Here is a 20,525-nt window from a genome sequence, read left to right on the forward strand (position 1 = left end):
TATACTATAAGAGCTAAGAAAGTATCTATGATAAAGTTTATTTACTTTACAAGCAAATGTCATACCGTATGTTCTTGATAATGTTTGTGTAGTATGCAGCTGAGAAGTGGAACATGCAAAAGTGTTATCAAAACATCGACATTTATATGCTAAAAAAATAAAAACTTAGAAATACAACAAAAATATAGAAAGGAACTCATAGAGCCTTTTTATCCCATTCATTGCCCGCATCTCGTGGTCGTGCGGTAGCGTTCTCGCTTCCCACGCCCGGGTTCGATTCCCGGCGGGGTCAGGGATTTTCTCTGCCTCGTGATGGCTGGGTGTTGTGTGCTGTCCTTAGGTTAGTTAGGTTTAAGTAGTTCTAAGTTCTAGGGGACTTATGACCACAGCAGTTGAGTCCCATAGTGCTCAGAGCCATTTTATCCCATTCATTGGGTTTTTTCATTCTAAGTAAAAAAAAATCCAAAACAACAGTATTTTGCTCTTTCAATGGAGCCATTACACTGAAAAAAAAAAAAGGAAGGAGAGATTATTTAAAGAAAATTTAATTATTTCATTGCTATCAGTGTTCCTTTCGTGACTGTATCACTTTCGTAAAATAAAGAACAACAGCCTTCAGTCACAATGGTGATTTTATTTCAATGCACGATGCATCTTCAGGTGCTTAGACAGTCTACATCAATTTTTTTTCTAAATGTAAGTTAATTCTGATGTGTTTCCAGTATTGGAAACATGGTTTTGAAGTTCAGTATGAGTACACATTCAGCACAATGTGCTGTAGAATGGAAAATGTATATATGCACATACACAGGTCTACTCGTACTATACTATAAAACCGTGTATCCACTACTGGGAAAAGACCAGAATTAACCTAAATTGGGACACAGACTATCAAACCTGCTAAAATGAGCTCCAAGGGCTCTAAATGCATCGTGTGTTGAAATAAGATCACGATTGTGAATGAAAGCGGTTGTTCTTTATTTTATTAATGAAAACTGTTTCGTCAGTTTATGTTCTTATTTATGTACGATGTAGGTTTTCTCATTGTGCATGTTTTGTAAAATTCAGTTGCTTTCAGTTATCTGACCTCATTTGTTTGTTTCTTTTCATTGGATCTGTAGACAATATACATTGTATGGATCAAGTCAAATTTCTATCACAAGAATTGATGTAGTATAATATGCTTAATAACTAGCATTTAGCAAGTTATGACTGTATACATCAATATTCTAGTATCATTTTTTTACGTATTTTGTGGTTTTGTGCAGCAACACTCATGGAAAATGTTCCAAGTCGTCATAGAACATTTACAGCATGTCACGAAAACAAAGCAAAGAACAAAATAAAGAATAAGTAAGAAAGCAAAATCACAAAATATATTAGAATAATACAAGTTAGCGCAACGTGGTGTTTGCAGCTTAGTCCACCATCCCCCACCAACGTCAACGTCGAAACTGGCTTCGGGGGAAACCATTAGACTGCCAATTCCGTTGACGGCCTGTGTGAATGCCGCCATATGAAATGAATAGTGTAAGAGCTTGGTAGCCCGTTTCCTCTCGTTCCATTCTGTTAAGTTAATCGACGTTAACTCAAACAATGGTTTCCTCATAAAAAACTGTTATGTGAGTGTTGCTATTGCTGCAGTGTGATACAATCTTAACTATTTCATATTTGTGTTATCCAAAAGAGAATTTGTGTAAATACAAGCCAAGCAATGTCCCGACGACTAACATCTTCGTAAACTTTAGTTTTGTTGTTTTCGGGTAATATTTTGGGGCGTTCCTCAGTTTTTCTCTTGAGAAATAACTTTAATAATCGGCCTTTACAAAAGATTAGGCCTAATTTTTCACTTATGTGACACATTTAACGATCATCGTGAAGCCGTGGTCTTGATATTTAGTATTTACTAATTTACCAGTCGATCTCTGATCTTAGCAGAGACAGCACATTACCTAGGACAATGCGATCGATAATACAGTTCACATAACTCTTCAGTCAAATGAGAATTGGAATTGGAAATAGTAACGCCATACTAACAGACTTGAAATTGAAATTTTGATTTTAGGAATGCAAACATACTTCTAAATAATATAATATATGCGTTGAAAGAAATTATACAGAAAGACAGAGTGTCTGTGACGTCATTCAACAGAAGTCGCCATCTTAGAATGTAGTAGTGTTGGTGGTACAGCTGACCTGTCATTGCACAGTTGAAATTGGTGGTGATTAGTAGAGAACAGGGGATTGTAGGCCCCGCTGTGCTCATATAGATCTACTGTTATCGTGACAGTGAAGATGGCAGGACAGACGATAAACGACAGGCTACTTGCTGCAAGACATAGTTTAGCCGGTCAGGGCCTGGCTAAATCTGTTTGCAAGGCAACCACAGAGGAGATGATCGGCCCAAAAAAGAAGCACTTGGACTGTAAGTGCACACTTATTTCTGTCATCGCCTTCTAACACAAAAAACTGTTTCTCGTCCTTGTGTTCCCACATTCTGTGATGTACATGTAAACTGTGCTGTAGAAACATTGAGTGTGTGTTGTTTGAACCGTATTTTGCTTTACTGATACAGAAATCTTCTTTACCTAGACAGTTTGCTGCGGTTTTTGCGCATGATTTAAAATCTAATAGTTCGTAGCGTTTACTCGGACTTGAATGCTTTTGTAGGCTCTCTGCTACCTCCACCTGTTCAAATTTCAGACGTTCAAGTATTGACAGTGAAATTTCTATCCTGCATTTAATGTTTTATAGCACACAACTTATTACTTGCAATATCACCAGTTTAAAGAAACTCCCATTATTTGTATTTTTCTGCGCTGATAAACATTTTCGGCATAGGTTCTCTTTTAGGCCGGCTTTCGCGTTAACTTTCATTAAATATAGTAACTACTACGGTTAATAATATCGCGATGGTCTATTTTCTTGTTACGTCTATCGTTCACCAGTGTATTAAAGATACTCGGCGCTTTTTAGGTGAGAATGCCATAACATTACAAGAGATTGTTTTTCATTTTCCGAAGTTTGTGTTGTGTAGATATAGTCACCAAATTACGTAGGAAAATACCGTACTTCAGATGTATTTACTATGTAAACGCTGTAAGCGTTCATTATAGCTGTTTCTGTCTGTCCTCGTTCGCCCATCTCACAGCCATCACTAGATTACTCAAATCTAGACCATATTCTCAGGATTGTGTCAAGAGCCCATGAATTTCTAGTACTCACATACACACATACAGATAGCCAGAGTATTAATATTGTAGAGAACTGTCAATCCTTAATTGGCTGGAATGTAATTTGTATACTGAATAAGAATGTAATGGACCTTTGATTCCTTGCTGTGTGGAGACTGGTTGCCATGTAGCAGTGGAGTCCAGTGTTAAACATCGTATCATAACAATATAGTGACATGTCATTCTTCACATAAAATATTTCTGGTGGTGAACTCCACTGAAGTAAAAGTGAGGATTGGAGACTTTGGTCAAATTAAATATCAGGCATTCAGCTGAGCTCACCACATTTAACTTTGCCTAGACAGGTGACACAGCCTGTGATGAATGAGATATAGGGGCTAAAAACAATGAGTTCTGCTGCTGTGTGAAAATACGTACGACAACCTGTTTGTATTAGAAATAATGCATCTTTGCCAAAATTGCCAAACAAATATAAGGTTAAAGTTGCATTTTGGAGTAAGGTTGGGGATTAAAATACTGGCAGATATAGTTTGCAGTACATACACTCTAAAAGCAGTGGATTGTTACAGAGCTTGTGGAAAGCTTGTTTATAAGAAATGGGTAACAGCATTTTCTAGTTATTCTTTGCTAATAGTATCAAAATCGTGTAGTGCAACAGATTAAAAATTAGTCTTGCATATCTAAGTGGCAAACACTTCAGTGACTGAATGCATACAACAGTTTTTGTAAAATATTCTGTTTTCCTTAACACTAGAAAGATGTGAAAGTCTGGCTGTTTCAGCAAGACACACCCCATGACATATGTTGACTTCACATAGCCATGTTAGTGTAAAGCAGTTGTCAGTGAGAAATGTCAAATATCCAAACTAGCATCATTGTCAGATGTTATGCAACGTTTAACTTGAACTGGCTCAAATTGGTGATAAGGGCAGAATACGCAGAGGGATCTGAACTGAAGTTTAGTATTTTTCGTGAGTTACTTTGTAGCTTGCATTAAATATCCAGGTATGAAATCTAAAAAAATGGATTCCTGACAATCTTTTTGTCCTTAATGGTTTGCACCACCATGAAACAGTGTGTCACACCAGAGTAGTTTGTAATGATGTCCGAAAAGATCAAAGCTTTGGCCTGGCATCCAGTTTTAAATTGTCAAAAATGTTTAGTTGGATTCTGCCACTGGCCTGTGATGTTAACAGGTCTGTTTTCTAGTATGTCCCTTTAAAACAAAATTTTGCTAGTGTAATCTGTCTTGCATGTGGTACTTCTTAGCATGTGAAGATTATGTAGGGGATCTAAACAAGTCAGTGAAGTGGGTGTGAAAGATAACTTTATTACTGTGTGTGAAATAATGTTGCGGCAGTGTGAAGTATTGCTTCACTGAACGGAGACTGGATTTAATGAACAGATCACTGATGACACTCTTTCACTGTGTAGTGTCTTAATGAAACTTCCTAAAAATTGACTGACGAGGGCTTAAACATACGTGTTTGCCTGGAGGAGATTGTTGTTTGAGTCTAGATCTAGAAGTCAAACTTAGGTTTGTGTCTGTTTCGTGTGGCACATTGCAAAAGTTGGAATAGCAAATTATTTGCTAGCTCAACTAAGTAATGCTATCATCATACTGTTGTACATATCAGATGACTGTTGGATTAGCATATGGGCTACTGGAGCTAGTAATAACATAATTACATAACTCACATAATTTGGTGACACAAAAGGTTTAGAGGGGGCATTATTTAATCATTGATCAGGCTCAATGGCAGGGGATAGTGTTGGAAACCTTGCGAGGTCCATGTCTTAAAAAAAAAATTGTGTAAAGTGCAGATCTTTCTGCTCATTGTGCAAGTCAAATCTGAGTAAGTCAATACAATATATTTCAATACCGTTGTAGAATTCTGTAGCAGAAAGATGTTAGTGTGCATGGGTGTTTATGTATTGCAGACAATGTTTTACAGAAAATAAGTGGTTGCTAACCATGTGGTGCACATGTCCAATGCAGTGGACAGCTGTTGATGTCGCTTCTTTGGTCTTTTCAGTCAGTCCTGATGCTGTAAATGCACATGGTTCACTCCACTGTACACCCCCTACTGATGCTGTGCTTGAATTTTCAGCCTCAGAATTGATGAAAAACAGCAAAGAAGTGACCATTAACAGCATGTCCAGTGGAATGGACATGTGCACAACAGGGATAACATTATCTTAGTGTGATGCTTTTTCCATAATTTTTGAATGTCATACTGTAAAAGGCCTGTTTTGCTGTTAGAGCAGAGTGGCATGAGGATTAGTAATTACTTGTACAACTAAATACATAGCTTCTGTCAAGATTTTTTGCCAAGCATTGTAAGGTGATTTTACGAGTGTCAATGTTTAAGTAGAAACTGTAGCTTTGGGTTTTAGGATAGTGGTCATATGTTGGCATTGTCACTGATAGACTAATGTGGGTGTTACAGAGAGATGGTAACAGCCTCCTTTAGGTGTTGACACCTGAACATTATTAACTGCAGCTGCAGGTAAATCTGATGCTTTAGTAAAGCTTTGTTGCAGCAGTTATAACGAAAACTGTTACAAAGGATAGTTAATTTGGTTTAGACTGTCAACGCTGTAGGAAATGGGAATGAGTGTTAAAAGTGGTTGCTGTTTATTACTTTACTGAATTGTCATCTCATCGATGCACAAATTAACTGGTATTTAGGAACTGAAGACAGGACACTTAATTAGTCTGAGTTTTTTGAACAACACAATGTTTATAGAGGCGCAAAAATGTCAAGATGGCAAGGAAATTTAAGAATCTCAGTGAACGAAAAATGAGAGGTTGAACTTGAGTTGACTTAGAGTGCTCTACCGTGGCGTCTCTTAAAGATCTGTACTTGTGGTGAGCTCTTGCGTTGCCATGGTCTCTCTCTTCCAGCGCGTCCGGCGTGCCATTCAATCGTTAAATCTATAAAACGTTGCTTAAAAGAACTCGTGTACAGGCAAGCAATGTAATAGTCGGTTCTCCGGAGCACATATCTCTCAACAGTAATTTTATCGGGATTATGGACTTCTTGAGACATGTCTTTAGTTGCCTTCTGAAATTTTTCTGGTCATACTTAATACCATGAACATAACTTGTTTATCCACCAAAATATTAACACAGACTGGAATAGTGTTGAGATTTTAATTATACTTCAAGGAGTGACTTCAAAGCTGCTGCTGCCGCCGTCTCGTAGAAAAGTGAAAGGGACCACATTAATTCGGTGGAAAGGGCTGTCAGGCTTCCGGGCAGATATCTGGATATTACGCTCTGTCCTGTGATTCACTAGTGCTGTCGTACTTTGAAGGTGCTGTAGTGGTTCGAATAAAATCTGATAGGATAAATATGTAAATTAACGCTGCCGCCCATCCCTGTGATCTTTCGAATTTGACTTTTTGCAGCCAGCAGGTGATGGCTTCTTGAAGACAGACGAGAGGGGGTGTTCCTATGTCTTTGTCAGGTAGCAAATAGTTTGCTTGAACTGCCAAATGTGATAGAACTGGATTGACACATTTGGCTATTCCTCCTGACGAATACTTCACCCGGAGCATTAAATCGAATGACGGAACTAAACACATCAGCCTTGTTGCAGATGGGCTATTTTTCTTATAACGATTACCGTATCCAGCTTGTATTATCAACTAATTCTTTTAAAACATATCAGTTATCTTAGATAATTATATAATCAGAAATGTGTTATAGGTGGAAGAAGAAAGGAGGTACCACAGATAGACGACCGGTAATAACAGGATGCTGCTTAGTGCCACTGGGAAATTGCGTTGTCCGTAAATTTTACGGCGACTGTAAATTGCTCAAACCTCTCTACTCTTGTTAATTGCTTTCACCCGCCGAAAGTCCACAGTTTGATATACGAGAATGTCGTTCACCAATATGTACACAAGACTTTACTATAATTGGGTAACAGATGATACAGAATTGAAAGTAGATATTCTCAATTCGGAAATCGAACCAGAAAATAAACCTGAAAACAAAGCTTCACTATTACAATTCAAGAAATATCTTAAGTAATATTTCTGGTCATCATTACTCTCTCTCTCTCTCTCTCTCTCTCTCTCTCTCTCTCTCTCTCTCTCTCTCCCCCCCCCCCCCCCTTCCCCCGTCCTTTATAGATACTTGTGATGGAACTAGATCTGTCTACTGATGGAAAGAAACAATCGTATAGCCTGTGGTAGTGCTGTATGTAGTTTCAAGAAACTCATTGATTTAAACATCTCTAAAACATTAAAAAAATTTAAGTATGAATTATAATGCAACGAATGACGTTTTGAAATGAAATGTTCTCTTGTTTGTGATACATATTTGGGCTCGCCACTCCCGCGGCTGATTAAACGCTATCGCCGCGTGCGGGAATGAAATTACGTAGCAGTGTTATCAGGTTGTTCCTGGTGTTGCCTGCAACGCCCCGACATGAAGCTGTGTAGCTTTCTAAACTGCTGACTGTTGCTGTGCAGTTTCGAAATATAATAAAAGGGAATGGTGAGATCTGGTGAACGGAGTCACTGGCCTTGCCAATTCTTTAAATATCACATTTAGAGTAGAAGCATCAAGAAATGTTTGCATTAAGATTTTTCATTTCAGATGTAAAATGTTGTAGAAGCTGTAAGGTTGAGTTCATCTGTGCCGCCTTTTGTTTCTCTCGCACTGCAACATGAAGAGAACATTGAAAACAAGGAATTATCTCTGAAGACTTACTGGTTTTCTTTTCGGTGATTCGTAATCTTGCTTCCTTTTCGTGTAATATATGGTGTGCAGCGATATCGTGCATAAACTCTTCAAATTCGTCAGATTTGAAGAATCAGCTGTTTAAATTATGAAATTTGAGATTTTCCTTGTGACTACTGGAGGATCAGCGATAATGCAATAAAATGGCACCTGGATCTATGTAGTTAGCATATACTTCGCATACAAGGTTTAAGTTGCGATAAGTTTCAGGCTTTAAATTTTGTACTCTGAGGCTTAAGAGATAAAGAACACGCGAAAGGCTGGATGCAAGGGACTAGAGCATGAGTTGGACGTGTTACGGTCCCGCCTACCTGCTACAGGTTTTCCCTTATGGAACCAAGTGAAAGTGGTCAATCCAGGCTGTGTAGGGAGTCAAATGTTCAGCTTAACGTCTGACACATTGAGCACGTGCACTTCAAAATTCTCACAAGAACAATGCATATATATTGCGATATGTAGTGCACTGTCAAGACGTTAGCATCTTCCTTCTGAATGCGTCACTCAGTTATGCTGATACTTTCTGTACCACACATTCATGTGATGAAGGCCTCTGGAAGGTGGGTCACTGTCAAGCGTTAATTAGTTGAGTATTATTCAGAAGCAAGGCCTGTATTACGGAAGGGTGTGAATCTTCTTTAGTAAATAGGACATACCCTTAAGATCATATTCGTCGTCCAACCTGCCTAGTAAAAACTTCATTCATCGTAATGACGTTCACAGGTATTCACTTGATCGTAACCGATCTTCAAAAGTCAGTTTCACGTCTTCCTTCACACCGCTGTCGGTCTTTACCCGTCGTTTCTAGCTGTCTCTGGGTACTTTTGCCTGGAAGGCCATCTACAGATAATTTCACAAAGTGCAAATTCACATCATCAAATTTCTAGAGTGAATATTCCTTTCATTCAGTGATTTGTCTTCTGAAAATCACTTCCCCGTACCTATAATACGGAACGAGGTTGCGCTGTGGTAAGACGCTGCACTCATTCGGAAGAACCGCCGCCAAAAACTGCATCAGGCCATCCACATTTAAGTGTTTAGCATTTTCCCCAAATAGCTTACCGCGTATTTAGATTCCTTCTAAAGGGCATGTTAGATTTCCTTCCCCCCTCACAGCCTGTGCTCCGTCTATAATGTCCGTCGACGGGACGCTAAACCGTAATTTTCCTTCCTTTGGTGCAGAGTACTGTTCTGCAAAGTATGCAAAGGAAACGCTGTGTCGTTAGCACAGCTGTTGACGTGAGAACGTCTGGGAGATGTTCGCTTAGTTTAGTGCATGTTTGCGCACTGAAGTATTTGGGGCCCTGTTCCGTCAATAATTGTAAGCAATAAGAAAAATATTTCCAGATCATAGCGGGTAACTTCCATTCTCAGTGTGTACTTTGTGCGCTGCGTCTCAAAAGGAGAAAATAATCTAGTTTCACTACCAGAAAAATGCGACAATGGCGAAGAGTTTTTCAGAGTAATCGTTGTAGACCCGCTGTTGGAAATGAGCTTAGATTACGAAAATGGACACACTACGTAGTGTACATTGTTTCGGAATACTTTTTTTGACTGCGTGTTGGCGCGCCCGTTTAAGCTCGTGTCAGGTAATAGAGAGTGATCGTGTATCAATACTCAGTGAAAAATTAGAGCGATCGTAAAGATTACAAGAAACCTTGAACGCAATGAATCGCTTAAAGGCCAACATTTTGGACAGCGCATCTCTACGGTGTTAAGGAACACCAAATGTGAATTTCGTCATTCACAAAAAATCTGACCACAAAGCGTTCTCAGTGGTACGAGACCTATGTATCGTGGACCAGCTGTTTGATCAGTGTGATCAGTTACTCACTTCTTTGAAATTGGATGTGTTTATGGTGGAAACTTGGAGAAGTTTAGGAGTGTGACTTCCTACTCCGTACGTGCGATGGCAGTGACGTGAACTACAGTAGCGTTGTATTCTGTGGGTCGAAAATTTAAGCAACATGATGGAGCAGAAGTACTTCACAAACGAGAATTCATTCTGCCTTGACGATCTTCGACATAAAATGCAGACGGAATTACAGAATTACCCTGGTCCACTTGCTCAGTGTACTTGGAAGTCACAATTTGATTGATTTCCTTGGAAACAAAGGCTAATAAATTTCAAAGCAACTTTGAATCACTTATGTAGCTATTAAATTTGTCTGTTAAGAATATATGGTAACATGTTGCAAGAGTGCAGTGAGACTACTTCACGGAATGTTTTGTAGATTTTGACTTTGACGCAAATGACTTGGGAATTAACGCATGTGTCCCATCCAGATGTTTGACAGGATAAATGTCAGCCAACACGATGCCCTTTAAGGTAGGCGAGCCTTGTTTTGGAAATTTTCAGACGTCAGCCGTTTGGGTCGGTCTTCCTTTCGGAAGCTGCGTGGGTGTGGACAGACTACGGCGCCACTGGGCCGCACTTATTTTGGGCGCATGCTAGACTGACTGCAAGGGCACGCGCTGCCGCTCGCGCGTAGCTTTTGCTCGCCCGCTCCACCCTCCTCCTAAAACACGATGCACTGGCCTTTCCGGTAGACCAGGGACACTACCAAAGCAGAGAATGAAGTACAAGCAAAATTACCCATACGCTGTGGGTTCTCTTTACCCGTAGTTCCACAGCACCGGAATAGTTCATCACGCTTTTGTTGCATGTAATCGTTGCAGTAAGGCTATCATTTTATTTCAAATCTTTTGTAGTCAGATCAAGTAAATAACCATCTGTGGACAAAGTAGTTCGTCCGTATTATAAGTGTTAGTGGTGTATTACCGACTAACTCAAATCATTGGTGACTATTTGCCATAAAAGGTATGGTAACCACCTGGCATCCTGCGTACCGCGCTAAGAGTTACTACTTCTTGTCTACTAGAAGTATTTCTTAAATTTAGAATGAGCCCTTCCGTCCGCCCCCCCCCCTCCCCTACCCACTTTCCTATAGCGATATAACGCTTGTACGACACCTAGTGCACGATGACACACAAGATTTAGCAATGCCTCTCGAATTGTTTACGTACGCTTAGCAAAATTATGGCCATTCGAGGTATTACAGGACACAACTAAAGAAGTTTTCCCCGGTGATGCAGCACTGACCTTGCTGATGTGAACGGCCATCTTTCCACTGGTTAAAGACATTTACTAATGTAAAGATCCCAGTTTCACTCGTGCAGGTGGTGTCAACTCAAAAATCAAGAGCGATTCGTTTCAAATTTGTGTCAAGCGATGCCGAGACAGATCAGCAATTTAATCGATGTGATCGTCAGGGGAGGCGGCGTGAGCGGTCAGTGAATTTTACGGAGAAACTGGCTTGTTTATTGTGAGGATGCAGTTAAGTTGGGCAGTAGCCAAAATATTGTGTACAGCGTGCACTTCGTAGGGCTAAACGAAACAATTGACGCACGTCAGTGCTGAACGTCGTTTCGAGCGTCGCGTTGCGTCAGTGCCAGTCAAACATTTAAAGGTGAAGGGGCGTCTGTAGAAAGTTTACATCTCACCGAGATGAGATGCTGGTTAATCAGATTGAGCAGTATGCCTCTGCATTCAAGCGAAGGGGAGTTTTCGGACTAATGCTGCCCTGGTGTAAACGTGCATCGGCCTTTCACTCGTAAAACATTTCCCGTATTAAATTCAGTGTTTCGGGCGGAAATAAATTCAGATGTAAGTAGAATTTGTACGATTGGCCACTTGTCACAAGCATTCAGTTATACGAAGCAAACGGACATTCCATTAATTTCAGTGTATAAATGTTCTTGGATTTAACTACTCAGTATGCTGCTTTGTATTGTTACTGAAAACTATGGATTTGGTAGTTTCCGTGTCGTACCTGCAATGTCGAATTGGACGTAAAATTATTTTCACTTCTGCCACTGTTCACTTACCTTCCTCTTCACGACCTAAAGAGGATTTTTGTGTACCTCGTATTCTGGTAATGCCGTATATTGGATTACTGTTAGTCATATGGTAAATTTCGTTTAACTTGTAAATCTATTAACTTGGGATGCACTCGACCTTCTAGTCTAGTCTCTAGGATGATTCCATGGTTAGTTTTTGCTTTCAGATGAGTCACAGCAACGCAACTGTGCGTCTTTGTTGCTTATCTAAATCTTTTACTTGCTACACAGTAATCACGCACAGCAAGGTCCTTCGGTGTTGCGGGTGTTAAGTTCGCTGTCTTAAGCAGATTTTCATTTGACCTAGTTAGTTTGCTCCATTGCCGATTTTCTGAAGTATTCGAACGGCTTTCCGGTTTATGAATGTGAGGTAACTAATCTCAACCACCGAAACTTAACATAGTTACAGGTGTCGCTGTGCCAGTAAATTGTCTCCCCTCATTGCAACTTGCTGATGGTGACTGAATTGCATTTGGGAGGCCTAGCATTTGCATTTAGGTTTTCGTAGTTCGCCAAAATTTGAAATACGATATAGTTCCTTTGATAAAGGACACAGCCGATTTCCTTCCATGTCAGTGTCTATCCCGACCTCACAGCTCAGTAACCTCAGCCATACAATATGGCTAAAGTGAAATATTCATCATGAATCCCATTGTAGCCTTGGCTGCAACGCCGTGACCGCTTTCCCAGGAGTACAGGATAATTACGGCTACGTGCAGGCTTCCGTTACCGTGACTGACGTCAGATGATGCACAAACAGCGCTATAACGCACAATGAATTCCACATTAGATTTGGATCCATAAACAATCAGTGCAACTAAATATGAAACCTTTAGTTCACGCCTGCCACTCCCCCCCCCCCCCCCCGCCTCCTCTCTCTCTCTCTCTCTCTCTCTCTCTCTCTCTCTCTCTCTCTCTCTCTCTCTCTCTCCCCCCTTTCCCCCTTCCCCCCCTCCCCCCCTTAGAGGTATATGCCTTTCTTCTTTCCACCTCCCCGCCCCCTCCCTCGTATCATCAATGTTAGACAAACGCACTTAGAAGTATAGAATTTCATTTTGGGTCACAACCCACGTAAGAATCAAGCTACCAAGTTTAATTTTCGTTAACCAGTTTCGACCCGGTGTGACTTATCTTCAGGTGACCCGAATTTATGGCCTGAAATCGGTAACAAGGCAATAAGACAAACCCAAGGTGAGGGTTTCCAGATAGTTGCTGCCTGATAGTCACAGGAGATTAAACTTTTGTCATCAGTCTGCTGACTAGTTCGATGTGGGAACGAAGGCTGGAATTTGCACTCAAATACGTCAGAGTAGCGACAGGTGGTCTTTTCAGATGAATCGCGTTTTACGCTCCATCGTACAGAAAGCAAACGCCCCGCAATAGTCTTCGGAATGCTTCAGACCGGAAGGGGGAATATTACAGCCTGGAAAAAGTTTTCGTGGAACTTCCGTGGACGATCTCTTCTTTCTGTTGGGCACATGGATCAACACAAGTATGCGTATGTCTTTGGGGACCATGTCGACCACTCAGTGCAGTTTTTCACTCGACACTACGAAATCTATCAACAACAAAACGCTAAGTTCCATATCTCGCGGTGTACTACCGTGGTTCGAAGAGCACGAGCAGTTTACCGTACTCCCGTCGTCACCAAACTCCCCAGATTTAAATCTAATCGAGAATATGTGGAACCGCCCCGATCGTGCTGTTCGCGCTGTGAATCCTTAACCGAGAAACATAGCTGAGCCCTTCACGGCACTGGAGTCGGCATTGGTGCACATCCCTCTCGGTACCTTCCAGGTCCTACATGACACTCATCTAGACTTCCCCAGCTGTGCGCCATGCAAAAGGTATCCAGGCTTTTGACAGGTCACATTGAGTGGGCAGTGTATTACGTTATGATTTCCCATCCTGAATATTAGACTCTTTACATACTGAATAACTCGCAGAGTTCCCTCACATACAGGATGGTTATAATGAAACGTTCGCTACTCGCCAATATAGACGGGAAACTATATTGGTACCCAACTTCATAGGTATGATATTCAGCCTGTACTCCGCAGGATTTGCGTTGTTAATGGTGTTAGTTATGACGTGTTAAGCGCCGGTACTAATGTGGCGACGCAGGGTTGAAACAGAAGCATCAGTGTGCATTTCAGTTGGAGTCATTCATCAGTCTGGACAACGGCCTCCTTCGGCACCTGGATTGAACATTATTCGGAAGCTGGAATTAACTGGCAGTTTCGGAACTGCTCCTAGGAGAGGGCAACTGTCAGTTCAGCAACAAACTGAAGTTGCTGTTGCCATGGCTGAGAAAGCTGGACGCGATGTGTGATCTTAAAGCAGTGCACGATCTTATACAACAGTTGAACATTCCATGGTCAACCATTCAAAGAGAAATGCGTAAAACTGAAATAGTATGCCTAGTATGGTCCCAGGCTGTCGTGGATGCAGTCAGTTACAATATGAGCAACGTTGGTATCCTGGAAGTACACGTGGTACTCAAGTATCAAACGTTACCTTCTCATCTGAAAGTTGCTTCCAACGGTTTATTCGTTAGTTATCTTCCGCATGTACGTACTAACGTTTCCGCAAAGTTTCATTGTCTTAAGAGCACTCGTATTTCATGGAACCTTCTAAATTACAACCACCATGTACACTTCAGCTTCCCCCCACCCCCCTCCCCCTGTGGGTCCGGGGGTAAGAATAGGCCCGAGGTAGCTTGTCGTAAAATGCGACTAAAAGGAGTTTCTCGCCTTCCAGCCTTCGTGGTGGTCGCCTGTACGGTTTGACCTCCATTCATCAAAATTTTCACAAACAGCGAGCCAATTGGGGAAGAACGCCTTACATCGTACATTCTGTCAGTCGTCCATTGAGGTCTTTAGCCCACTTCCTCATCGTCGCATTTCGGTCCTGCTCATTCTCCATCTCTTGGGCGGGGACATCGACTATGACCATGGACTACTTTACTTCTTTGTACCTGATATTCAGTATGGTAGCCAGTCCGTTGTGGTGGGGCTACCATGTACCCTGCTGGTTGTAGCCCCCAGACCACACAGGGATCGCTCTGCTGATGCTTGCGCTGTTAACTCCCCGTGTATGCCAAGGTATAGATGCCCATCCCCCTGGGGCATTGGGACTCACGGCAATGGCCATCCTGCCAGGTGGCCTTTGCTGCGGCTGGGTGGCGCCCGTGGGGAGGGCCCCTGGTCTGAATGGGGTGGCATCAGGGTGGATGACACGCGATTAAGTGTAGTCCATCTCGTGCTGCTGGTGAAATATCAGCAGTCTCTAAGCGTTCATGGCTGGCCGGTGTGGCCGTGCGGTTCTAGGCGCTTCGGTCTGGAACCGAGCGACCGCTACAGTCGCAGGTTCGAATCCTGCCTCGGGCATGGATGTTTGTGATGTCCTTAGGTTAGTTAGGTTTAAGTAGTTCTAAGTTCTATGGGACTTAGGACCTCAGATGTTGAGTCTTATAGTGCTCAGAGCCATTTGAACCATTTTTAAGCGTTCATGAGCTAAATTCAATGCACAGAAGTACAATCCCAAATCGTTCCCCCTCCCTGGCCATATCCTGGGAGGAACATCAGGCGAAGGATGGCATGGGATCTTATTCGCCTCAGTACCTTGTATGCTTGAGAGGTGAAGGGGAATCTTTCATGACGATGAAGCCTCAATTTTTTGTTGAGCATTTAGAGGACAAGTTTAGGGAGGTGGAGGGATTCTCCAAAATGAGATCTGGGTCAGTCTTGATCAAAACGGCATCCTCTGTCCAGTCAAGGGCATTACTTGCTTGTAACAAGTAGGGGATGTTTGTTACCATCACGCCACATAAAAGCTTAAATATGGTCCAGGGTATCTTCTTTCACAGGGACCTTCTTCTGCAGGCTGACGATGAGCTGCATGCCAATTTACAGCGATGAGATGTACATTTCATCCGGCGTGTCCACGGGGGACTGAGGGATAATCAGGTTTCCAACAGTGTCTTCATCTTGTCCTTCCAGGGTGATACAATGCCAGAGAAGGGCGAGGTGATGGTCTACCGCTGTGATGTAAAGCCCTATATCCCTCGGATGTGGTGCTTACAGTGCTGGAAGTTCGGCCATATGTCTTCCCGCTCTACTTCCAGCGTCAAATGTAGAGGTTGCGGATGCCCATCACATACCAATATTCCATGTGCCCCGCCCCCATCTGTGTCAACTGCAGAGAGCACTATTTGCCTTACTCGCCTGACTGCAGGATTCTCCAGATAGAAAGGAAAATCGTGGAATGCAAGACCATGGACAGACTGACCTACATTGAGGCTAAGAGGAAAATGTGAACGCCTACATCCTGTACGCATGACATGGTCTTACGCCGACACTGCAACAATTCTGGCACCTTCAGCTCTGCCAACCCATCACCTCTCAGAGCTGGAAGACTACACCTGCCCCCTTGATGGTGAGGGGCATTTCCCTCCCTGTTGCTCCTGCACCACCTACTTCGGGAGCTGCACCCACCCAACCATTAGGGACGTCCGTCCCCACTTCTAAGCCGGAGAAGCAAAGGAGCTGGTTGTAGGACTTCACTCCTATTCTCAGTCCTGAAGACTGAGGTAGTGAGTCCTCCCAGCTAGAGAAACCCAAGGAGCTGCGAGAGAAATCCAAAAAGACCCTCAAGACAAAGGAAATTGCGGTGGCACCCATACCACTGCTACCTAAAAGCTCTGTGGATGAGGATGGGGTGGAGATTTTGGCGTCTGCTGACGACCTAGATCTCGCCAGACCCTCAGACACAATGGATATAGACTGCTCAGGCGAAAAGTTGGTGGCAGCAGGTGACCCCGAGGTGTAAACTGCCTCCTGGAATGTTCCATGCCTTCCCAGTCTCACGATGTGGTCCTCCAGTGGAATTGCAGCATTTTTTTTTCTACCGCCCGGCTGAGCTACGGCAACTGTAAAGCTTTACACCTCCTTTCTGCATTGCCCTCCAGGAAATCTGGTTCCCAGCAATGCGGACCCCCTGCCCTCTGTGGCTGTAAAGGACATTACAGGAATCGTAGCGACTATAATAGTGTCAGGTGGAGTTTGCGTTTACGTCCTTAACTCAGTCTGTAGTGACACTGTGCCTTGTCAAACCCCTCTTGAAACTGTGGCTGTCAGAATAAGGAAGACATAGGAAATAACTGTCTGCAATGTATATCTTCCTCCAGATGATGCAGTACCCCTGAATGTATTAGCTGCACTGATTGATCAACTCCCTAAACCTTTCCTACTTTTGAGAGGTATTGACGCCTATAACGCCTTGTGGGGTGGCACAGTTCTTACTGGCCGAGGCACAGATGGCGAAACTTTACTGTCGCAATTCGACCTCTGCCTCCTAAATACTGGGGCTGCCACACATTTGTGTGGCTCATCGTAGTTAATCGGCCATTGATTTATCAATTCGCAGCCCAGGACTTCTCCCTTGTATCCGCTGAAGAACACATGACCTGTGTGGTAGTGTTCACTTCCCCATCTTCCTGTCACTGCCCCAGCGTCAGGCACACGGTCGCCTGTCCAGAGGGGCTGTGAACAAGGCGGACTAGGAACTTTAACCTCCGCTGTCACTGCTGAATCTCCCCCATATGGTAACATCAATGCGGTCGTTAAGCAGGTAACAACGATAGTTTCTGCGGCGGAAACCGCGATCCCTCATTCTCTAGGGTGCCCCCGGCGAAAGGCAGTCCTTTGGTGGTCGCCGGAAGTTGCTGAGGCAATTACAGAATTTCTCAGAGCTCCACAGCGGCATAAGCGGCACCCTTCCCTAGAACACCTCATCCTTCAAATGGCTCCGTGCCCGCGTTCGCCAACTTACCAAAAGACGGAAGCAGGAGTGTTGGGAGAGGTACGTGTCGACCATTGTGTGCCATACGTCGCCTTCCCAAGTCTGGGCCAAGATCAAACGAGTTTTTGGGCACCAGACCCGAACAGGCTTTCCTGGTGTTGACATACAGGGTGTTTCAAAAATGACCAGTATATTTGAAACGGCAATAAAAACTAAACGAGCAGCGATAGAAATACACCGTTTGTTGCAATATGCTTGGGACAACAGTACATTTTCAGGCGGACAAACTTTCGAAATTACAGTAGTTACAATTTTCAACAACAGATGGCGCTGCAAGTGATGTGAAAGATATAGAAGACAACGCAGTCTGTGGGTGCGCCATTCTGTACGTCGTATTTCTGCTGTAAGCGTGTGCTGTTCACAACGTGCAAGTGTGCTGTAGACAACATGGTTTATTCCTTAGAACAGAGGATTTTTCTGGTGTTGGAATTCCACTGCCTAGAACAGTGTTCTTGCAACAAGACGAAGTTTTCAACGGAGGTTTAATGTAACCAAAGGACCGAAAAGCGATACAATAAAGGATCTGTTTGAAAAATTTCAACGGACTGGGAACGTGACGGATGAACGTGCTGGAAAGGTAGGGCGACTGCGTACGGCAACCACAGAGGGCAACGTGCAGCTAGTGCAGCAGGTGATCCAACAGCGGCCTCTGGTTTCCGTTCGCCGTGTTGCAGCTGCGGTCCAAATGACGCCAACGTCCACGTATCGTCTCATGCGCCAGAGTTTACACCTCTATCCATACAAAATTCAAACGCGGCAACCCCTCAGCGCCGCTACCATTGCTGCACGAGAGACATTCGCTAACGATATAGTGCACAGGATTGATGACGGCGATATGCATGTGGGCAGCATTTGGTTTACTGACTAAGCTTATTTTTACCTGGACGGCTTCGTCAATAAACAGAACTGGCGCATATGGGAAACCGAAAAGCCCCATGTTGCAGTCCCATCGTCCCTGCATCCTCAAAGTACTGGTCTGGGCCGCCATTTCTTCCAAAGGAATCATTGGCACATTTTTCAGATCCGAAACGATTGCTGCATCACGCTATCTGGACATTCTTCGTGAATTTGTGGCGGTACAAACTGCCTTAGACGACACTGCAAACACCTCGTGGTTTATGCAAGATGGTGCCCGGCCACATCTCACGGCCGACGTCTTTAATTTCCTGAATGAATATTTCGATGATCGTGTGACTGCTTTGGGCTATCCGAAACATACAGGAGGCGGCGTGGATTGGCCTCCCTATTCGCCAGACATGAACCCCTGTGACTTCTTTCTGTGGGGACACTTGAAAGACCAGGTGTACCACCAGAATCCAGAAACAATTGAACAGCTGAAGCAGTACATCTCATCTGCATGTGAAGCCATTCCGCCAGACACGTTGTCAAAGGTTTCGGGTAATTTCATTCAGAGACTACGCCATATTATTGCTACGCATGGTGGACATGTGGAAAATATCGCACCTTAGTTTCCCAGACTGCAGCGCCATCTGTTGTTGAAAATTGTAACTACTGTAATTTCGAAAGTTTGTCTGCCTGAAAATGTACTGTTGTCCCAAGCATATTGCAACAAACGGTGTATTTCTATCGCTGCTCGTTTAGTTCTTATTGCCGTTTCAAATATACCGGTCATTTTTGAAACACCCTGTAAATGGTGTGTTATCTACCGATGCAAACGCTGTTGCGGAGCATTATGTTCGCCCCTCTCCATCGGAGAGCGATCCTCCAGCCTTTCGCACCCTCAAACGGTGGATGGAAGGGAAAGTGATTCCGTTCACTACACGCCACAGTGAACCCTATAACGCCCCATTTACAGAGTGGGAGCTTCTCAGTGCTTCTGCACATTGCCCTGACACAGCTCCTGGGCCAGATCAGATCCACAGCCAGATGATTAAACATCTCACCTGACTACAAGCGACGTCTCCTCGTCTTCAACCAGATCTGATGCGATGACGTCTTCCAATCGCAATGATGGGAGAGCACCATCATTCCGGTACTCAGACCCGGTAAAAACCCACTTGCCGTGGATAGCTATCGGCCCATTAGCCTCACCAACGTTCTTTGGAAGCTGCTGGAACGTATGGTGTGTTGGCAGTTGAGTTGGGTTCTGGAGTCAACTAGCCTCCTGGCCCCATGTCAGGGTAGCTTCCGCCAGGGTCCCTCTACCACTGATAATCTGGTATTTCTAGAGTCTGCCATCCTAACAGCCTTTTCCAGATGCCAACACCTGGTTGTCTGTTTTGACGTACGTAGAGCTTAAGACACGGCCTGGCGAGATATCCTTGCACATTGTAGGAGTGTGGTCTCCGGCGCCCACTCCCGATTTTTATCCAAAACTTCCTGTCGCTTTGTACTTTCCATGTCCAAGATGGTGCCTCCCATAGTTCCATCCATATCCAGGAGAAGGGAGACATGCAGGGCTCTGTATTGAGCGTCTATTTTTAGTGGCCTTTAACGGTCTAGCAGCAGCTGTACGGCCTTCAGTCTCACCATCCATGTATGCAGACAATTTCTGCATTTCGTACTGCTCCATGAGTACTCTTGTTGTTCAGCGGCGCGTGCAGGGAGCCATTAACAAGGTGCAGTCTTGGACTCTAGCCCACAGCTTCCAGTTTTCAGCCACAAAGTCGTGTGTCATGCGCTTCTGTTGGCGTCGTACCGTTCATCCGAACACAGAACTTTACATTCATGACGATCCTTTCACTGTAGTGGAGACATATCATTTCTTAGGACTGATTTTCGACGCTCGATTGACTTGGCGTACTCACCTTCGTCAGCTTAAGTGGAAGTGCCGGCAGCACCTCAATGCCCTCTGT

At 43.5% G+C, this 20,525-nt stretch overlaps 1 protein-coding gene across 8 annotated transcripts in view; it reads left to right on the top strand.

Moving 5' to 3' along the window:
- The first annotated feature begins 2,162 nt into the window (after positions 1–2,162).
- Positions 2,163–20,525, top strand: part of LOC126471438 (phosphatidylinositol-binding clathrin assembly protein LAP-like) — a 182,015-nt gene continuing 163,652 nt past the window's right edge. For all 8 annotated transcript variants that reach the window (XM_050099601.1, XM_050099602.1, XM_050099603.1 and 5 more), the window contains exon 1: positions 2,163–2,425. In XM_050099601.1, the coding sequence (XP_049955558.1) occupies positions 2,296–2,425 (130 nt within the window). In that variant the 5' untranslated portion in view covers positions 2,163–2,295. The remainder of the gene's footprint in view (positions 2,426–20,525) is intronic.

The sequence above is a fragment of the Schistocerca serialis genome, chromosome 3 (genome assembly GCF_023864345.2).
Source record: "Schistocerca serialis cubense isolate TAMUIC-IGC-003099 chromosome 3, iqSchSeri2.2, whole genome shotgun sequence".
Taxonomy (NCBI): Eukaryota; Metazoa; Arthropoda; class Insecta; order Orthoptera; family Acrididae; genus Schistocerca; species Schistocerca serialis.